The sequence below is a fragment of the Heterocephalus glaber genome, unplaced genomic scaffold (genome assembly GCF_053883595.1).
Source record: "Heterocephalus glaber isolate CG9 unplaced genomic scaffold, H.glaber_assembly_v1.0 deba00001497, whole genome shotgun sequence".
NCBI lineage: Eukaryota > Metazoa > Chordata > Mammalia > Rodentia > Bathyergidae > Heterocephalus > Heterocephalus glaber.
The window spans coordinates 65,710,054-65,730,545 of NW_028258320.1; the positions used below are offsets into that span (position 1 = coordinate 65,710,054).

Consider the following 20,492-nt stretch of genomic DNA (forward strand, 5'->3'; position numbering starts at 1 on the left):
TCTACATCTTGACATTGTTGTCCATGTATATGAGGCCTGGGTTGTGGAAGCCATTTTTCTGACAAAGAATGTAGCAGCAGAGCTGGAGGCCTGGCTGAACCATGCTTCACCTCCGCCCTTCTAGAACTTATCAGTCTGTTAGCCAATGGATATTTTGAGTTTTAAGCATTTTTAAGCTTAAAGTTTCTCCTTCTGCAAGCCAAAACAAACATTTTAACATATGATATCCAAATCTATACTTCCTTAATGTTATTTTTTTTAAGTCTTTAAGGTGTGGAATATTTTTCTGATTATAAAAATAATACATGCTCACTATAGAGAACAAAGAAAACATTGAAAGACATAAAAATTAAAACCATCCATAATCCTATTTTTCTGTAAATAACTGCTAAATGTTTTGAATTAGTCTTTTTACATATACAAATTTATGAATATATTTTACATACACAGTGGCACCTTGGTTCACGAACTTAATTCTTTCCATGATTTTGGTCTCAAACGAGTTGAATGAGAACAGAATCAAATTCAATGGTTAGGTTCAGTGTTGACCTTATGGGGAAATTTGATTTGGTTCTCATCCAGTTTAGTTTGCAACCAGCATCATAGAGAGAATTGAGTTTGTGAGCTGAGGTACCACTGTATATTTACCCTGCTATAATGAAACTCATAGCCCAGTAGAAGATAAAACAAACAAACAAAAAACAACCTTAAACAAATAGATCAATATCTGGGACTATAGAAATTGTAGAGATTATTAACCTGTGTTGAGTGTTGGGTCCATGTTACTAATAATGTTATACTCTATTTTCATACCTCAGAAAAGATCATCAAATATTTTATAAGTATTAAAATATAACATATTTTAAAGTATAATATGAAAATGTTATAATGTCCATGAAGTCAACCAGTTATCAATAGGCTCATGTGGCTTCCCTTCAGTAGGCGGTGTTTATGACAAGTTGTACCCTGTCAATGACTACTGTGCTACAACTACTGTGACATTTTGCCATATGTTTAACCAATTAAAACAAAAACAAATATCTTATGTTGATCATTTTGACAGTATACGCATGAAGAGTTCCAAATTCACCAGTGTGCTGGGTAAAAACTCCTCAAGTGTGGCCTTATTAGGATGGAAGATATATTGCTATGATTGTACCAATCCCTTCATTCTAAAATGTATTCTAAATTTTCTTTTTTAGATGGTGACAAAGTTTATTTGAAAAAGTAAAAGTGAAGAGTAAAGGAGAAACTGGCTCTGAGAGCCAGCATGGGCTGAGTAAAACAGGAAAAAGCAAGATAAAAGTACACCCTGGAGGACACAGGGCAGGCTATCATGAGGAAAGCCACCATAGCTTGTTTTCTAATTTTCAGACCCATGAGTTGGTTGGAAGAATAAAAATATAAGAGCTCATTGGTTATCTCTTAGGGATTTTTTTTTTGGTACCAGGGATCGAACTCAGGACCTTGCGCTTGTGAGGCAGGCGGCACAGCCACTAAGCTAAATCCCCGGCCCTCATTGGTTATCTTTTAGTAATTTATTTCTAACTTAACTGTATAGTGGTCAGATAATATAGTTGCTATGACAACAAAATCCTTAGATACCTAGAGAAACTTGCTTTAGGATTGTGTATGTTCATTTTTTGAAAGTTTTATATATTTACAGAAGGGAGGTGTATTCTGCAGTTTTTTTTTTTTCCACAGATTTGGGTAACTTTATTGCATTTATGGTGATTTCTTAAGGCCTATTTCCAATGAAACCATTTAAAAAGCTCTATGAGGAATGGAAATTCAGGTGTTTATGACAGTTTTCTTTAAAAAAAAAGCTTAAATTTCTGAATGAGCAAGATTCACTTTTGTAGGTAGAGGACCTGCTTCTTCATGATCTTCAGTTTTAGGTCTAATAACCACAAGAAAAGATGCTGGGTATCTGCTTAGCTTCTGTTCATTCATAAACTCCAAGTCACCATAGATACTCAGTTTCTCAGAAGGAACGTATTGTTCCCCACAGCTGTAGCAACAGCTGCACAACAAATCCAGAGCAATACCATCACTGAGAGGATAAGAGTCATTGTTAGAATCCACCCAGAGTTCACAGAGAGGCATCTTAAAAATCCATCACTTTCTCCATCTTCAAGATAGTTCCTGTGTGCTTGTGAGCTTCTCATTTGCAGATCTGAGGACATTTTGCTTAGAGACAATTCTCTCAAATTTGTAGGCCCCTGTTCCGACTGTGGTGCATACTGAATTTCTGGCTTAGACTGGAATATGACTACTTTTCCATCATCGGCTTGGAGATAGAAAGCCTAGGAAGAGGTGATGAAGCTCTGTGCAGAGCCTGTCATGTTGCTCCAGAAGGACCGCACCAGCATCAGAGGGAAGAGCAGATGCATTTTTGGCATCAGGGACATGAGTTGTTCTTGTCTCAATTCAGCAAACGGCAGCTGACTCTGGCAACAAAGATGGCAAGCATATTGCTCATCAGATTGGGAATAAGCTTCCGTACATGTAGATTCACATTTCAATTTGGTCTGATTTAAGTCAATTCCATCATCCACAAACTGAAAAACTGAAAACAGCCTGCAACCTCTCTGACGTGTACAACTCCTCTTCCTTGGGGTAGGTGTGCAAGGGGTAGGTCAGCTGACAGGCCCGGTGGCAGGATGCCGTATCACCCAAGACAGAGTTGAATGCTTCAGCTGAGGCAGTCCCCAAGCCGCTGGCCAGGGCCATGGTCAAAAATAGCAGCAGCGGGAGCCCCAGCTGGGCCTGGACCCAGAGGTTCCCCTTCAGCTCTGCCATCTTGTTCCCTCTGTCACCACGGCTCAGCTTGTTGCTGTTTTCTTTTCAGGGTTCGCCTCCTTCCCTTGTTTGGTGTTCTCCAACCAGTAATATCAGTGGGACCTCCAAAATGATATAGGGGGAAGAGATGTAACTCCCAAACCTATTAGATATCCAAAACATGAGTTCATGTTTTCTAAAATTGAAGAATGAATTCTAGGAACGAGGGAGGTTAAGAGTAGGAAAAATTTACCGAGAGAAAGAAAGTTTCTGTCTAAGAGAGACAGAAGGGGGACTGGAAAATGGGTTGCCCCTATTCTGCAGTTTTTGAGGCAAGCTTCTATATACATCTCTACTAAATTAAATTTGGTAATTTGTGTTATTCAACTCTTCTAGTGCCTTAAAGAATTTTTTGTGTGTCTTCTCTGTATTGATTGGCTTTTTCTTATAGGGACAAAATACCTGAGAAGAGAAATTTAAGAGAAGAAAGTTTTATTTTGGCTCATAGTTGCAGTTTTCAGTCCATGGTTTGCTCCATTGCTATGAGTAAAGCAGAAAAATCATGGCAGAAGGGTGTACTGGGAGAAAGCTGCTTGCTTCATGGCAGCCAGGAAGGAGAAAGGGAGAGAGAGATGAACCAGGGTCCAGATATAGTTCTCAAGGTCATGCCCCCCTTCTGTTTTCATCAGCTTCCAATAATGCCATCAAATTATGATCTCATCAGTGTATTAATCCACTGGTGAAGTTAGAACTCTTATGACCCAATAACTTCCTCAAAAGCCCATCAACTGGCAACCAAGGCTTTTAGTACCTATTTTTTGGGAGTCATGTCAAAATCCAAACCATAACACCTTGATCTGTGTATTAGTTTCTTATAGCCACTGTAATAAATTACCACAAGAGAGTGGGTTAAAACAACAGAAATGTATTTATTTTCTTATAGTTCTGAAAGCTAGAAACCTAAAATCAAGGGGTTGTCAGGGTCACATTCCCTTTGGAGGTGCTAGAGAGTCTATCTTTGCTTCTTCCAGATTGGCTGTTTATGTTTCTTGACTTGCCACATTACTTCAATTTCTGTTTTTGTGGTCACATTACCTCCTCCTTCTCATCCCTATGTCTTGTATAGGTCTCAAATCTTTCCCTGCCTTTCTCTTAGAAAGATACTTGTCATTGGATCTATAGTCTACTTGGGTAATTTAGGGATCTCAAGATCTTCAATTTAATTATATCTGCAAAGATTCTTTTTCCAAATATTCACAAGTGCCAGGGATTAGGACATGGAACTATCTTTTTGGGGGAGGCACACCCAGCCCATTTCAATCCCTCAAGATATATGAAATCATCTATTCTAATGGTGATATATCTTTTACTTCTATCAAGTTTTTGCTTCATGTATTTTGTGGCCATGCTAGTAGAGAAACATTTATGATTTTTATATCTTCCCTGGGTATTGGATCTTTTATTATGCAGGGACCTCTATCTCTAGACACACTCATCATCTATGAATCTATGACAAACTGCTGGTTGTTTGTCTGAAAAAAATATTCTGTCACTAAAAATTTTTTTTGTATCCCTAAATGTCCCAAGGTCAGAGAATTAAAAAGTGTGATTTAAAAAAGTCATTGATTAGTGTGAGGCAGCATTGTCCAAAATTAAATCATTCCACGTTGTTGGTAAACATGCTCTATTAAATACAGTGCAGAACAAATTAGGAAAATATATGTAGAGAAGCTCAAGAAAATGTGGATACTGAAGTACACCAAAGGTAATAATTTCTCAGTGCACACAAATAACATACCTTGTAGAGATAAAGATTTATTACCTACTAATTTAAATGCAGTTGAGGGTTGTTCTAGACAACGTCTTTATCACCACTAGTTCGGATGAGCTCCAACAAATAATTATATTTCTCATATACTACTATTGTAGATAGCTAAGCTTGTGAGAAAATATAAGGCAGTTAGGCCAGGCCAGGCCCTCAGCACAGAAAACAATTGAGTTGCATTTACTAAAGGTTCACGATTCAAAAAGGAAGAACTACTACACCCATATACTTCCCCCAGGAATGAATAGCAGTGATTGATATTCTAAATAGACATCAATCACTTTAACTGGGGACCAAAACCTCCCTAGCTAGTCCATTCCTTCTGGGAAACCCTTTTTCCTGACTTGCTTGCCCAGTGACTAGCTTCCCCATTTGATTCCCATTTAATCAATATTATCTAAGTGACTATACTTATAATCTTATTGGTTAATCATAGTTTCGTCCCACCTCGCGATTTCTCATTGGATCATATTACTTAAGGGACTACATTTACAATCTTATTAGTTGACTAGTTTTGTCCCACCTTGAACTTGCCTCACTTTGTGGCTTTGCTCAGATAAAATACCTTTCAGAAGCAGGTAAGTGGGCAACCCACTTTCCAGTCTTCCTTCTGTCTCAGACAGAAGCTATCTTTCTCTCAATAAATTCTTCCTACTCTTAACCTCCATTCTTGGAATTCATTCTTCTATTTTCGAGAACACGAAGTCGGCATTTTGGACATCAAGCAGGCTGGGAGTTATATTTCTCTTACATTATTTGGATTATCCGGAGGTCCTCATATCATACGCCCTATCTCACTACTATAACTTGAGAATGCAAATTTATTGAGGAAAAAATTAAAAGCTACTTTTCTTTTTTGACTCAAGACACACACCTTCAATTTGTACTCAGATTTTTCAAACAGTGCAGGAAGCTTGGCATTAAAAAGGATTTCTAGCCTGTGTACAGACGAGTAAAGAAGTTTCAAAACATTTATGAAAGCTGAAGAGTAGCAAAGTGCTAAAAGCATTAGCCTAGCAAAGTGGAAACCCCAAGTTCAATCCCCAGTAAGCGGGCGGGGCGAGGCGACCCAGGATTATCTCAATCGTATCAGTGTATTTCGCCATCCTGTTATGATTCAGTTTATGTTCTCGATTTTGGGTCACAGGGTTGAAGAATGGGCCCACGAGCAATCCACCCAGGGCTTTCTGACACATTTATAATCTGCACTCCGAGGCCTCCTGCGGCCCCACATCTCCGTCCCCAAGCAAAGGCTGGATAGACGGAGCCCAGAAACCTATCAATCTTGAGAAAAACGCGACCAACTGGTTGCATAGTGCTACAGCTAGCCCAGATTCACAGGCAGATTCAAGAGCCGGTCTGCTCCTCGTCGTCCTGGTAACCAGACCGCGAACGCGCAAGCGCACATCAAACTTCCTTACCTCTTGAGACCCACCCGGGGGCGGGGCCTACGCGTGTTCCTCTGGCTCCGTCGCCCCACCCCTCTAGGTACTGGGCCACTGGAAGCCGGGCATTCCTCCGTCCTATTGCGTGACTCACAGCTCCCGCCCCTTTTTGCTCGGCTTTCCCCAGGCTCCTCCCTCTCACCACGTGCCCTCCGGGCCGCGCCCCCTGCGCCCTTTCCAACCTCCTGTTGGAAGCTGCTGTAAAATGTCGTGAGCGGCATTACAGCTTTACGGCTGCCTCTCCCCGGACGCGATCTCCCGAGCGCCCACCGCCGCCAGCCGGGTCTCCAGGAGAGTCGGCCTGGCTGAGAGCGAGAAACCCGGCGCGCCGCTGCTCTCCTCGCAGCGCCCGTCCCGGTCCCCGGCGATGTGAGCTTGAGCCAGCCGCGGTGCCCCCTGGCCCGGGGTTGAGACGCGGGAGGCAGGTGCCTGTGAGGCGGGCCGGTGCCGGGGGCCAGCAGGATGGAGGAGAGCATGGAAGAGGAGGAGGTGCTCATCTACGAGGCGATGATGGATGACCAGAACCACAACAACTGGGAGGCCGCCGTGGACGGCTTCCGGCAGCCCCCACCGACCCCCTCGTCGATCCCCGTCCCTGCATGTGAGGCTCCGGGCGGGCAGCTGCTGGCGGTGCCCGCGGTCTCCGTGGACAGGAAAGGCCCGAAGGAGGGGCTCCCGATGGGGTCGCCGCCACCGCCGGACGCCAATGGGGTGATTATGATGTTAAAGGGCTGCGACGCGGCCGCCGCCGTGGCTAAGGCGGCCCCCGCCCCCACCCCCAGCCCCAGCTCTGCCATCAACATCAACACCTCCACCTCCAAGTTCTGTGAGTCCAGCCTTTCCTCGGCAGCCTTGGCTCTCCTCCCCACCCGGACGCCGAATCCACCCCTTCTTGGAGCAGCCCCGCTTCCTTTGTTTCAGGCCTGGGTCTCTCCTCTCCTCTCCTCTCCTCCCCTTCCCGCCCCCTCCCCCTTCGTGTGGTGTCTGTGGCCAGTGCCTGAGGTGTCCTGGCTTCTTGTATTACCTGACCTAGAGAAGCAGCCCGGTACGCACGCAGCCCCAAGTTCTGCTACAAACGCGATCCTTATCACAGCTGGCTCTCTCTCAATATTAGGAAGCTCTTTTCTCTCCGGCCCCCTTAAGTTTCGCCCTCAAAGGTGAGGGGAAAATAAGACTGCCTGAGTTTCGGTAGGGAAAGGCCTTCAGCCTAAGCAGCTAGAGAAAAGAAATTTGGCTACTCTTGTTCTTATGCTGTTACCTAGTCTTAAGCAAGTCAGGAATTTGAAAGTTGACCTATTATCTACACCCGTTCTTTGCTTCCCTGTACACTTTTGCATCCTAACGGAGAAATGTATGAGTTGCTTCTTAATGTAGTGGGAACTGTGATAACTGTTTGGAAGTTAATGTATAACATCACTTTTCGCAGCCTCTGCTCATGAAAATAAGCAACTTAGCATGTGTCCAAATCCAGGATTTTGTTGCATGTTAAGTTTCATTATGTTGTGATTTATCTTAACTGTTGCAGGCAGAAAGATTCAAGGCCAAAATTTGCTTTGTGATAACTGTCCCAGGGCCTTCCATAGCTATGGAAAAAAGAATGGTGCTCCCCCCATGATGGTAGTTGCTAGAGTGAATGTGACCCTCACTGCTAGGGGTTTTTCTCATTATTAACTTTTAAGTTCTGAAGATTTCATTTCTAATTACTGATTTATCAAGCTGTACCAGTAGTTGTCCTCTTAGCTGTGAAGAGAAAATAGTACTTGCCTTGATACAGATAGGTAGTCACAACTTTACACAAAATTTTTTATGAAAACAGCGCACAACTTTATTTGCCTTTGAGATACTGCTTCAGTGAGACATTGATGTGCAGGTGTGGTTGCTAAGATTTGCATACATGAGAATACCATTTATGTTGTGTGGTTTATGTGTTGAAGGCTATGTTGTGAAACCAGATCTTGTACAAAGTGGCAAAGTGACTTAAGGAAATGATGTAGGGAGCTTGCATTAGTGCTTAAACAAAGTTCATTTGAAGAATTAAAAAAGCAGCAGTTAAGAGCAGAAATCAGTGAACTTGAGAACAAAAGAATTTACCAAACTAAGAAAAGATTAATACGCTAGGCAGACTTCTGATAAGATTGATCAAGGAAAAAGATACAATATAAATAAGTGAAAAATGGAAAATTACAAATATGAAGCTTTTAAAAACTATTAATTACTGTGTATCAGTAAATTTGAAAACCTAGTATTCTTAGAAAACTTATCAACTCTGAAAATTGGTATCAGAAGAAATAGTTTGAAGTAATTTTAATAAACTGAAGCAGTATTGTTAAAGACCTCCCCTTTTGAAAACATGGATCCAGATATGCAGATAGGTACTCATATTAGTGAGCTCTATGAAACTTAACCAACACTTAATTCCTTTTTACATGTTGTTGAAGAAAGGAGAAGAATGCCAAACTTATTTTATGAGATTAGTGACATCTTAATTCTAAAACTAGATAAAAGTATAGGTGTGTTTCACTCACTAGCAAGGAAATGAAAATCTCACACAGTACCAGTTCATCAAATACAACTATGTGTTAAAAGAATCGTGATCCATAGTTTGTCCTAGTAATGTCAGCATGGTTCAACATCTATATATCTATTAATATAATTTCTCATTAATGGAAGAAAGAAAAATTATGATTATCTCATTTGATAAGATCCAGCACCTATTTATGATAAAAGCTATTGGCATACTAGGAGTACAAGCTAAGTAGATGAAAATTATTATCAAAAATTTACTGGAAATAATTATTATCAGTGGAGGAATTTTAGATACATTTGATTTAAAATGTAAAATGGTAAGATATAGATGTCCCTGTTCACTACAGGTTAACATGGTAGGGAAGTTCCTGGTTAACATTGCAAGGAAGGAAAATAAGTTGTAAAGGCTGGACGGTAGATAATAAAATCATATTTTGCAGAAAATATGATTTACTAAGAACTGGTTTTTTTTTTTTTTTTTTTTTTTGGTACCAGGAATCGAACCTCAGGACCTTGCACTTACCAGGTGGGTGTGGTGCCACTGAGCTACATCCCCAGCCCAAGAGGAATTATTGAAATCAGTAGGAAGTAGGGAGATAGATCTTTTGCAAATGGGAAGGGGACCGAGAGATGGGGGATGGGGAGGGCAGAGGGTAGGGGAGAGGGGATGAAAAAGCACATATTCCATCCAGCTCCCCAGGAGGAATGTGATCATCATGTACTACAATCAGGTGCTCCTGAGAAGAAGAGAGACATTGTTAGGATTAGTAAGAGTTTGGAGTTGTTCAGATTTAAGGTTAACCTACAAAAAATAACATTTACACAGCCATGAAAAGTAGTCAAAAGTAGGTACCGTATTCAAAATAGCAACATTCAAAATTCAAAATAGCAACAAAACTATAAAGTGTCTAGAAAATAACCTAAGAATGTACAAAACCTTTAAGGAGAAACTTTAGACTTTAGAAGGGTATCTAAACAAATGGCAGAAGGTTCTGTGCTTTTAATCTAATTATTATAAACATATTAGTTTTCTCCATTTTAATCTAGAAATTCAATTTGCATGCCATAATATTATATTTGGCTTCTTTTTTTTTTTTTTTGGTACCAGAGATCGAACTCGGGACCTTCCGCTTGTGAGGCAGGCGGCGTAACCACTGAGCTACATCCCCGGCCCTACATTTGGCCTCTTTGACAAACTCAGTAACCTAAATCTAAAATTTATGGCAGGTGGAATAAAGTTTGGGAATTACTGACCAGTGTTAAAGATTCATTTTGGGGGCTGGCTTGCCTTATCAGAAGTTAAAATAATATTTCAAAACTGTAGTAATAACAGCTTGTGTAAGTGCAAGAACTGGTATAAGTGCAAAGGAACAAAGTAGGGGGCAGGGAAATATATATAAATATATATATATATATATATGTGAACTTTTTTTTTTTGTACTTGGGGATGGAACTCAGGATCTTGCGCTTGCAAGGCAGGCGCGGTGCCACTGAGCTGAATCCCTGGCCCTATATAAACTTAAGGTAAAGATAACATCATAAATCACTGGAGAAAGGAGTCTTATGTTGGGGAGAACGACTCAAACTTAGCACTGTAAACAGGATGGACTCTGAATGAATTACAGACCTAAGTGTGAAAAGAAAAATCTACAAAGTTAATAGAAAATATTAAAGAAACGTATTCCCCTATGGACAGGGAAGGACTTCTAAATGATTCAAAAGTTTATACAGGTTAAAAAATAATGACTGATTATATAAGAATTTACATTTTTCATTTAGCAAAAGATGAAATAATGAGAATATTTGCAGTGCTTACAACTGGCCAGGGCTTATTTGACTAGATAAGAGACTACAAATCTACAGAAAAAGGGCAGCAACCTCTAGAAAAATAGGCAAAGGGTATTAAATAGTTTACAAAATAGGAAGTTTTAAACATGAGACACAAATATTATCAGAGATGTGCACATTGAAATGTTGAATGTCTTTTTCTCCCATTAGACTGATAAAAATTGGAGAGCTGGGTAGTATCGAGTGTAGGTGGGGTGTAGGAAGACCCATACTTTCTTGCAAGAATAACAGGGTAGTGGACTTGTGTGCCATTGAGATGCACAAAGACTCTGTGGACCAGATAACAAAAGTTAGCTAGAGTGCTGATGTAGCCCTGAGCCAGGATAGTAAAGATATTACTGGATTGTAGGGTAAAAGCAGCTTTTGGTGATCTCTGTTTTGAAGTATAGAAAACTTGATGGTTACATATTACTAGGAGCAGTGTTGATTTGTCCTGCTGATGAGGCTGTATTTGGAACAGCAGGTAAAATTGGAGTCACCACCGGGTGTGATTAACTATAATCTTCTACAGTCTTTCTTCAAGGCCCATCTCCTCTTTGGCCACATTGAAATTGAAGGGTCCTCAATCACCATCAAATCTTTGAAGTTGCTGCATCCTCTGTTTCTCACTGGGATGTGCAGTTTGTCATTTTGATAGGATGGGACACATCTAGGGATTCCATTTGGGCTCTTCCTCTAATATGGCCCTGCCTCCATAGTTCAGGCAGCTGTATTACTTATGTGATCCGGAACTGGGAAATGATAGGGCAGGACCTGGGATTTACTGGGGACATTTTGAGATGGATTGAAGCCAAAATGTTATGTCGTGTGACACCCGTAAGTTCCTGATTTGACTCATTTGCTACAATGATAGTCTGGTTCCTGAGGTTTAGAATGGGCTCAGGCTCAGAGTATTGAGTAGTCCTTGAAAAATTTGAGTGATCTCCATTTCCCAAATGTGTGGCCTCCCTAATACATAGCTGCATGCTCTACTGGAAAAGGCTAGGAGGAAGACTTTTAAGTATACTCTTGAAGCAGTTTTAGAACCCATCTTCTGCCTTTGTTCCATGGACTTTTTATCTAAACATATTCAGTCTGGGTATTACTTGGCTCTTGAGTGACCACTCCAGTAAGACCTCTCATATTTTTTTTCCTGCTCCCTTTGTACAGATCAAATAATACATTAGTATACTGCCTCTGTTTTTCCTAAGGGCACCATGAATAGCCACCACCAGAGATCCAAGCCATTCTGCTAACCACCCTAGCTCTGCTGCCTGTTAAAATAATCATGCTCACCTTATACCTAGGAGGTGCTTCTGTGTATCCTTTGTTACTGTGAAAATTGAGCTCTCTCACTGAAATCAGAAAGCCTCTTTGAATCACAATATTGCCTGTCTTTAACCCGAAACTATAATGGACAACAATCTCAGCATTTTATTCAAACATAGTAGTGTATCCCTTACCAATATACTTTTTAATTCCCAGGGCACAGTTTAAGAGAGTGCATGTCACGGTTAGATATGATAAACCCTGTTATCATTCCTGTCTTCATAATTCTGGACTCATTTCCTCCACATGTTAAGGAATTTTGGTGTCCTGACCTCCTCTTCCTCCTTCCTTCTCTCCTTCTAGTTTTTTGTTTTCTTCCCTTTTCTCTCCTTGCCCATTTCCTTCCTTCTGTACTTTTTTTCTTCCCTCTCTATTATAGACAGCCAAGTTAGGTAGAAATATTATAGAATGACAGGGCTGGGCCCTTGAGGAAGTCAGAGCAGAGATGAGAGCACATTACAACTGTGGTTGGAGGCGGATCTGTCAAAGGCCAGGCCTCAAGATAAAGACGGAATGACCAGGCCTACAAGCCTCCCCAAGGGATAAGCAATCAATTGAAGATTGTACTATAATTGGTATGACTTGGTTCAATAAAGAGTAGATAAACATCACTCACCCCAGTAGGTGACCAGGACCTCCTGATCCATCCCTTCCTAACTAGGTCCTTGTTCTCTTATTCTTTTTTTTTTGGTACCAGGGATTGAACTTGGGTCTTTGCGCTTTCGAGGCAGGCGCCGGAACCACTGAGCTAAATCCCGGACCCCTAGGTCCTTGTTCTTTCCATGTACACATGCTACATGACCTACTTCCCCGTTGGATCAATATTACCTAAGTGGCTATACTTGTAATCTTAGTTGTTTATAGTTTTAAACCACATACCCACCGTGTGATTTTGTTCTATAAAACTTCCTCTGTGAAGCAGGGTCCATGGCAACTCACTCTCAGGTTCCCTCCTGTCTCTCAGGAGCTATCTCAATAAATTTTTCGTGTGCTCCTACTTCATTGTTCCTTAGAATTCATTCTTTGATTTTGAGGAACAAGAACTCAGTGTGTCTGACATCTAGCAGGTTGGGAGTTACATTATTTCCTGTATATCACCTCCACTTATCATTAGTACAGTGTACCTGTATTAGGTGTGTGGTTTGATGAGTTTTGACCCATGTACAGTAATGGGTCTGGGATGTGATTTTACATACTGGCAAGTGAAAAGCTTGCCTATTACCGTTAACTACTGGATGCCGACAAGCTGGGAGACTCCTGGGTCACAGACTGGAATGTACTATTTACAGCACAGCAAAGAGCATAAGAATTAGCATATTTGCATAAATTTCCCTTTCCCAAGTCCCTTGAGGATGTCATACTATAAAGCAAGATGGATGTTCTCTTAGTGGGCTTGTGTTGCAGCTAAAGAACATTGAATTTGGGCAACTCCCAGCTTTTGTTTTATTTTGTTGAGACACGGTCTGTATGTAGTTCAGGTTGGCCTTGAACTCACTGTGTAGCCCACATTGGTCTTGAGCTCTCCTGATTCAGCCTCCTTTTATAGAAAGCAGTAAGCAAACCTGTTCCTTGTTTAGAGGGAGATGTTATCTCATCTTTGAAGGTTACCAGGTGCAGAAAAGCCCAGGTGGATTGCTCAGGGCTTTTCATTCTTGGCATACTTAGACCTATAGGATTGTAGGAGGCTGGAGGAGCACTATCTCTTCAACAGTAATTGATTAATCAAGAAATGAAGCCAAGCATGGTGGTGCACACCTGTAATCCCAATCCCACCACTCTGGGAAGCTGAGGCAGGAGGATTGCAAGTTTAATCCCAGTCTGGACAACATAATAACTTAGCAAGATTCTTATGTCAAAATTTTAAAAAACAGGCTGGGGATATAGCTCAGTGCAAAGGCCCTAGGTTCAATCCCTAGTATCCTCCCCCCACCTGTAAAGAGCTAAACATTTCCATTGCTCTAAAATGTGCCTCATGTTGCTTTGCAGTCCATCCCAGGCATCCACTGATCTGTTTTCTGTCACTAGAGGGATTCATATAAGTGGAATGATACACTCCATTATTTTGTGCTTGGTTTTACTCTCATACCCAGCTTTTGAGATTATTCCATGTTCTTGCATGTACCGATTATTTTATTCCTTTTTAAGGTTGAGTATTTTTTTTAAATACCACACATAGTTTATTCATCTGTTCATCATTTGAGTTGTTTTCAGTTTTGGCTATTATGAATAAATCTGCTCTGAACAACCCTGTACAAGGTTATGTGGACGTAGATTTGTGTATAAATACCTATAAGTAGATGTCCTTGATCATATATTAGTTATATGTTGGCAAGCTGCCAAATTATTTGCCCAGTGGTTGCACTGTTGTATATTCCCACCAGTGGTATAGGACAGTACCAATTATTCCAGATACTTATTCGTGCTTGTACTGGCAAAGGGCAACAGATTCTTGGTGTTGTCAGCCTTTTAAATGGTAGATTTCCTAGAGGGTAAGCGGTAGTATTTCATTGTGGTTTCATTTTGCATTTTTCTTGCACATGTGCCCTTTGGGTTTTCCATTGATTTCTGGTTTTATGAGAATCTGTTCAGATCTTTTTCTCATTTCTTGTGTTTGTCTTACTGTGTTTAAAGAATTAATTGCAAATTTTGAAAATATCTTGTCAGATATACATATTGTGAATGTTTTCTCTATGGCTTGTCATTTTCTTTAAGTGTCTTCCAAAGAACAGATATTTTTAAATTTTGATGTTAATTTAGCAATATTTTCTGTCACTTGTGCTTTTGCATCCTGAGAAATATTTGCCTACTCCAAAGTCAGGAATTTTTTTTTACATTTTCTTGTAAAAATTTTATGATTTGCACTTTTATGTTTAGCTTCTATGACCTGAGTTAGGAGTTGATGTGTACGTATAGTTGTGAGATAAGGATGAAGCCCCTTTTTTTTCCATATGGATGTCCATTTATGTCAAAACTGTTTGTTGAAAAGACTTCCCTTTCCTTACTGAGGTACTTCGAAGCTTTGTAAAAAGTTGCTAACCATGTATGAGTTGCAGTTATGTTCCACAAATCCCTGGTTTGATATATCATGCTTAGGATTGTTTTGTCTTCTTTTTTTTTTTTTTTTTGGTACTGGGGATCGAACTTGGAACCTTGTGCTTGTGAGTCAGGTGGCGGAACCACTGAGCTAAATCCCTGGCCCCTCTTTTTTTTTTAAGCAGTGGCAAAGTTTATTTGAAAAAGTAAAAGTGAAGAGTGAGGGAGAAACTGCTCTGTAGAGTGAGCTTGGGCCTGTAAAAGAGGGAAAAGCAAGATAAAAGAACACCCTGGAAAAAGCAGGCAAGCTATTATGAGGAAAGCTACTGTGGCCTGTTGTGTCTTCTGACGATTGACTGTATTATCATGATGGGATGTCTGTCATTATCCCTGCTAATGTTCCTTACGCCTAAGGCTACTTTTCTGATAGACTTTCCTGAAGAAGGGTTACTGTTTGCATGGTACATCTTTTCTAGTTATTATTTTTAAGCTATATGTGTCAGGTACATTTCTTTTTTTGGTACCAGGAATTGAACGCAGGACCTTGTGCTCGTCAGGCAGGTGCTGTGCCACTGAGCTACATCCCTGGCCCTTATGATTTAGTTTTGTCTCCAGTTTGGCTTATTAGCCTGCTCTTTTGTCATTTTGTGGTTATTATTTTAGGACTTAAAAAAAATTATTTACAACAATCCACACCTTCAAATAACAGTATAGTAGTAAACATATAATGTGAAATTCCAATAGTATATTTGATTTCTTCAGTCCTGTTCTTTATACTATTGTTGTCATATATTGCTATCATGTATATTACTTAAATATATCATAAGCCCCATGTATGCACTGTTAATAATTTTGCTAAAACAGCTATTTATCTTTTTAAAAACATTGAAGTGAAATTCTTGTATAAAATCAACTATTTTAAAGTGTACAATTACATTTACAATGTGAAACTACTCCTCTGTTTCAAGACATTTTTATCACTCCACAATAACATTTTCTACCCATTGAGCGGTTATTTCCCATCCCTCCCCCTCCCCAACTCCTAGCATCATCCAGTATGTTTTCTGTGTCTGGATTTGTTTTTTTCTGGATTTTTCACATTAGTGGAATCATATGTGAAATTTACTTTTTAAATTATGAAAAACTGGAAAAGAAACCTTTTATATTTATCCTAACAGTTGTTATTTCTGTCACTTTTTTCCTTTGATCCAAGTTTCTATTTTTCTTCCACCATAGATAGGACTTTAATACTTTTAGTATATTTCTTTTAGCCTTAAATTTATTCAACTTTTGTTTGCAGAAGTTCTTATTTTATATTCATTTTTAAGGCTATTTTTGCTGGTTATAGAAGTCTACATATATAGCTTTTTTTGTTTACTTGTTTTGTTTTTCCTGTCAAAACTTTAAAGCTGTTTCTCCATTGTCTTTTTTATAAAAAAAAATGGTCTTATCGTTGTTCTCTGTAGAATGTCATTTTCTTCTGGTTATTTTAAAGATTTTTTTACCTTAAATTTTCAGCAGTTTGGTGTTCTGGGGAGATAGTATGGTTTTCTTTTTGTTTATACTTTTTGGTGTTTGTTTGAGATTCTGGGTTTTGAGGTTTTAGAATTTGTCAACTTGGAAGATGACCCTTCTTCCCCACCCCCCCGACACGTGTTAGATCACTTATACCTTCCTTGAGTCACTGAAACTTCTCATTTTCTTTTTTCCCCTCTCATGTGCTTTAGTTTGGGTAGCTTTTATTGCTGTTTCTTTATGCTTACTGATATTTTTTTTTTCGAGTCTAATCTGCTCTTAAAAATTTAAGCAGAGTTCCAAATGTTTTAATGCAGGCTGATGTTGAGTTCAGGTTTCAGTTAGTTAATCAAGCAAACTGTTGGAGCCGTACCTAGCTTTTTGAGGTGGTACAGAGGGTAGAGAATGTTTATTAAATGCATTCCTTTTGATAACTCCAGTCTTATCTAAAATTTCTTTCTTCCATATTTGGCACCTTCAGGACCCATTTCCATGTGCAGAATTCCCAGGATTCTGCCAGTGTGTCTGGTGCTAGTCTCGTAGGTCTTTTGGAATGTAAGTTGTCTCCTGCTTGCTTAGGGTTTGTTCTTGTTCCTCTGGGAAATCTGGTTCGGATTAGAGGTCTAGAGGCAGAGAGGCTGCTTGAGGTGTAAGACTGAGAGAAGTTCCCTGTCTTTCGTGCAGCGTCTTTCTTCATGTAAAGTTAGTCTGGTGCTGGTGAGGAAGGGCGCTGCCTAGGCAGGAAAGGCTCAGTGAGCTTTGTGACACTAGGATTCTCAGGTAATAAGATTGCCTCAAACTGGCACAGTTTGTGGTCTCAGGGTCCTACTGCTTTGTCATCACTGCCCTTACTTTTACTGTGTCTAAGCTTTGAATTTATATGGTAATTCTATAGCCTTTAGACCGATTCTGTTTCTGATTTTTAGTGATCAATCCAGGATCTGTAAGAATTAAGATATCGCTTGATGGCAGCTGTGGCTGCTTTTTGGTCCTCCCTTCAGTGATCTAATAGTTTTCATTAACCTTTCAGCTGTTGATAGGCTAAACAGCCCCTTCTGTGGTTCTTGTGTCTCTCACTTCTGTCATAGCTATCACAGGAGTCTGCCAGATTGTATTCCCTAAGAACTTCATTCACATGTCCACAGACACCATTTTAGTAACTCTTGCTGCTGCAAGCCATGCACTGACAGAACCACGTTTTCCACTGGTGGCTGTTGTCATCATTGCCTCTAAGTTCAATTAGGTTAAAAGCCCAAAACTAGCTTCCTAGCTTTTGAGAGTTCACGTATTGTAACTACCTGACACTTTACCTAGTACTTTATCAGTCATTGTTCAGTGCAAGAAACCATGCTGAGTATCCACAGCAAGAAGTAATTTAATGATAGGAAGTAGGTGCTTTACAAATCTTTGGAAAGTTTGGAGAGGTAGAATCCAGTGAGGGTGGTCCCCAGGCATGTGTTTGAGAGATGAGGGTGGTGACATTGCTGCTGTTCTTAGATCATCATTACTCTCTCCCTCTTCCCTGACCGTAGTGACCAGACACTGAAATGTGGAATTTGCCACAAACTCTTATGTCTCTTCTTTGCAGAACCATCAGTGACAATATGTTCTTTGCTTGGATTTGGCCTTCCAGATCTCACTCAAGTGCATTTCTTTGGTGGAACTAATTTGGAAGGTGTAATTTTTAGTTTAAGTTCCCATTGAACACTAGTCAGCTGTCTATGAAAATAAGTTCTCAATTTCAGGACATTACATAACCACAAAGGTTCATTCCTTGCTCCTTACACAAGCGGCTCAGAGTTGGCTATTGCTCTTTATATATCATCTGATTGTGAAGAGCAGACGGCTCTTTTCTGGATCCTGCCATTCTTAGCAGATGCAAGAGAAGAGAGTGGACAGAAGCATACAGTGGCTTTTAAAGCTTCTGCTCAGGTTAGCACAGCTGATGCAGGACATCAGAATGCCACATCTGCTTGTGTTCCAAATGTATTGAAAAGAGTAAAAGGGTTTCCTGAGTGTGTTGGGGAGGTGAGCATTTTGGGACTAGAGGTCTGAGGATAAGTAAGCAGTGAATGAATGGGGCGTCTTACATTGGTATGGTGATGCTCTGTGACCTGAGGAGACTTAATAACTCAACCCAGTGTACCAGTGCTTTTTCCTCCATCAGCTGAACAGGAGCTTTATGGTATTTTAAGATGAACTGAGTGAAATTATTGTTTTTAAAAATTAACTTGATTCAAAAGTGTGTTAAAAATTGATTTTCATTTTGAATATTTTATTAAGTCCCAATGTTGCCTGTTAGTTCATCTAAGCCTTTGTGTTTGTTTGCAGATAGAATGATTCTTGGATTACTTAATGTATTTTGATCTTAAAATATGCACCGTGTGCATCATCCGTGGTAGTTTGGTATCTTCCTGCCAAGTTGCACTGCAGCAGGCATCGCTGTGACGCTGTTCCATTGGCCGAACTTCAGGATCTTACTGGGGCTTTTGCCTTGCCATATTTCATACATATCACAAGAGGTAGCATTGATGAAACTTTAAGAGAAAGCCATTTTAATATTTATATAAGGACCCAGTCCAAAATCCCAAAAGAAAATCAGTGTTGCCTACTTCCTCTGTGAGCAGTAACTGTAAGCTGTAGACCTTATGTAAGCACACTGTAAGCCGATGAGCACAAGATAGAAGTTTATTGTTGCTGTCCCTTTGCAGTCTGGGTCAGCAGGGCAGACTGGCCTTCCATTTTTCTGCCCATTTTTTGTGAACATTTACCTATTAACCTCTAGGTCTCTCACAGGTAGTTGTAGGTGTGCTTAGACATCTGAATGGCATTTTATTCAGTAGTTGGTTGTGTATTTAATGTCTATCAGGCTGATACTTTAGCCTCTGATAATGAATGAGGCAGTTTAATGTGCGAGGCGATGGAGAGACAGAGTTATGATTCATTATGATTAGATGCTGCAATAAAGTTCTATACTCTTTGATAGCTTAGAGGAAAGAGAGTTCTTCTGAAAATGAAAGGCATTTCCAGGAGGCTGGGGAGGTGGGGAATTGGACTCAGAGACGTCTGGGAGAGGAGAGCCTGAGCCAAAGGCCTAGAATTGAAGCTGTTTTGGAGTACAGGTGTGAGGAGGAAGTGACACAGATTAAACCTAGATAGATAGAAAGGGCTGCACAGTGAAGGACTGCCCGTGCTGGAGGAAGGGTTTTCTTCTGTGGGGAGGGAAGCTATGGAAGTGTACTCAGGGAAGCGACCTTGTAAGGTTTGCCGTGGTGGGAGTGTGGGGAGAGTAGAGCCGGGCCTGGGTTAGGGGCTCTAATTGCTGTTGTCTGGACAGGAGGCGGGGCCTGAGCAGATAAAGCCTTGGAAGCAGGACGTGTCAGATCTTGGACAGATTTGTGGCTGGAGGCACAGCATGGGGTGAGGGAGGGCTGCCGTAGATAGACTGAGGGTTGGTAACTGGGTAGCCAGCGGGGACTTTAAACTGGGTGTGGAAGGAGGGAGGCATGACCCTGTGTTTCCTCTTTAAGGTATCTAGGACATTGAAATACAGAAGCCCTGGGCAGGGATGGAGCTTAGCAGCATCTCGCCTCTTGCCTCTCTAGTGCAAGCGCAAGGTTCCCAGCTCGATCCCGGTACCAAAACCAAAAACAAGCCCAGAGGCAGCTGGTAAATCCTGGGCTTTCTCGTGTCTTGTGCCTTATGATATTAAAGGTCTTGAAACGAAAATATAATTTCAACATACCTCTTTTTCCAGTTTTGAGAATTTTAGATTCACTAAGCTGTATGGCTTCAAGAAACAAAACTTTGACACCCTACCGAGGTCCTGAGTCACGCGGAAGACACCGAAATCACCCCACTGCAGACAGGCAGCCACCTGATTCCACATTAGCAAGGCAGCCACCTGATTCCACATTAGTAAGGCGCAGAGGACACCAGACCACCAGACCAAGGTACTGAGTCCCACTGTTCCCGGCCCAGAGGTAGGGGCTTCTGAGCTGTCGTCCCACTGCTCCTGGTCCAGAGGAAGGGGCTTCTGGGTCACCATCCGTCCCGCTGCTCCCAGCCCAGAGGAAAGGGCTTTTGGGCCACCTTCTGTCCCGCTGCTCCTGGCCCAGAGGAAGGGGTTTCCTGGCCACCATCCCTCCAGCTGCTCCCAGCCCACAGGAAAGGGCTTTTGGGTCACCATCCCTACCGCTGCTCCTGGCCCC

At 40.9% G+C, this 20,492-nt stretch overlaps 1 protein-coding gene and 1 pseudogene across 2 annotated transcripts in view; one reads left to right on the plus strand and one right to left on the minus strand.

Moving 5' to 3' along the window:
- Nucleotides 1–329: 329 nt before the first annotated feature.
- LOC147825738 (transmembrane protein 59 pseudogene) lies at nucleotides 330–6,090 on the minus strand (annotated as a pseudogene).
- A 188-nt stretch (nucleotides 6,091–6,278) lies between these two features.
- The window catches only part of Cacul1 (CDK2 associated cullin domain 1), an 81,514-nt gene continuing 67,300 nt past the window's right edge, over nucleotides 6,279–20,492 (plus strand). For both annotated transcript variants that reach the window (XM_004838838.4, XM_004838839.4), the window contains exon 1: nucleotides 6,279–6,877. In XM_004838838.4, the coding sequence (XP_004838895.1) occupies nucleotides 6,514–6,877 (364 nt within the window). In that variant the 5' untranslated portion in view covers nucleotides 6,279–6,513. The remainder of the gene's footprint in view (nucleotides 6,878–20,492) is intronic.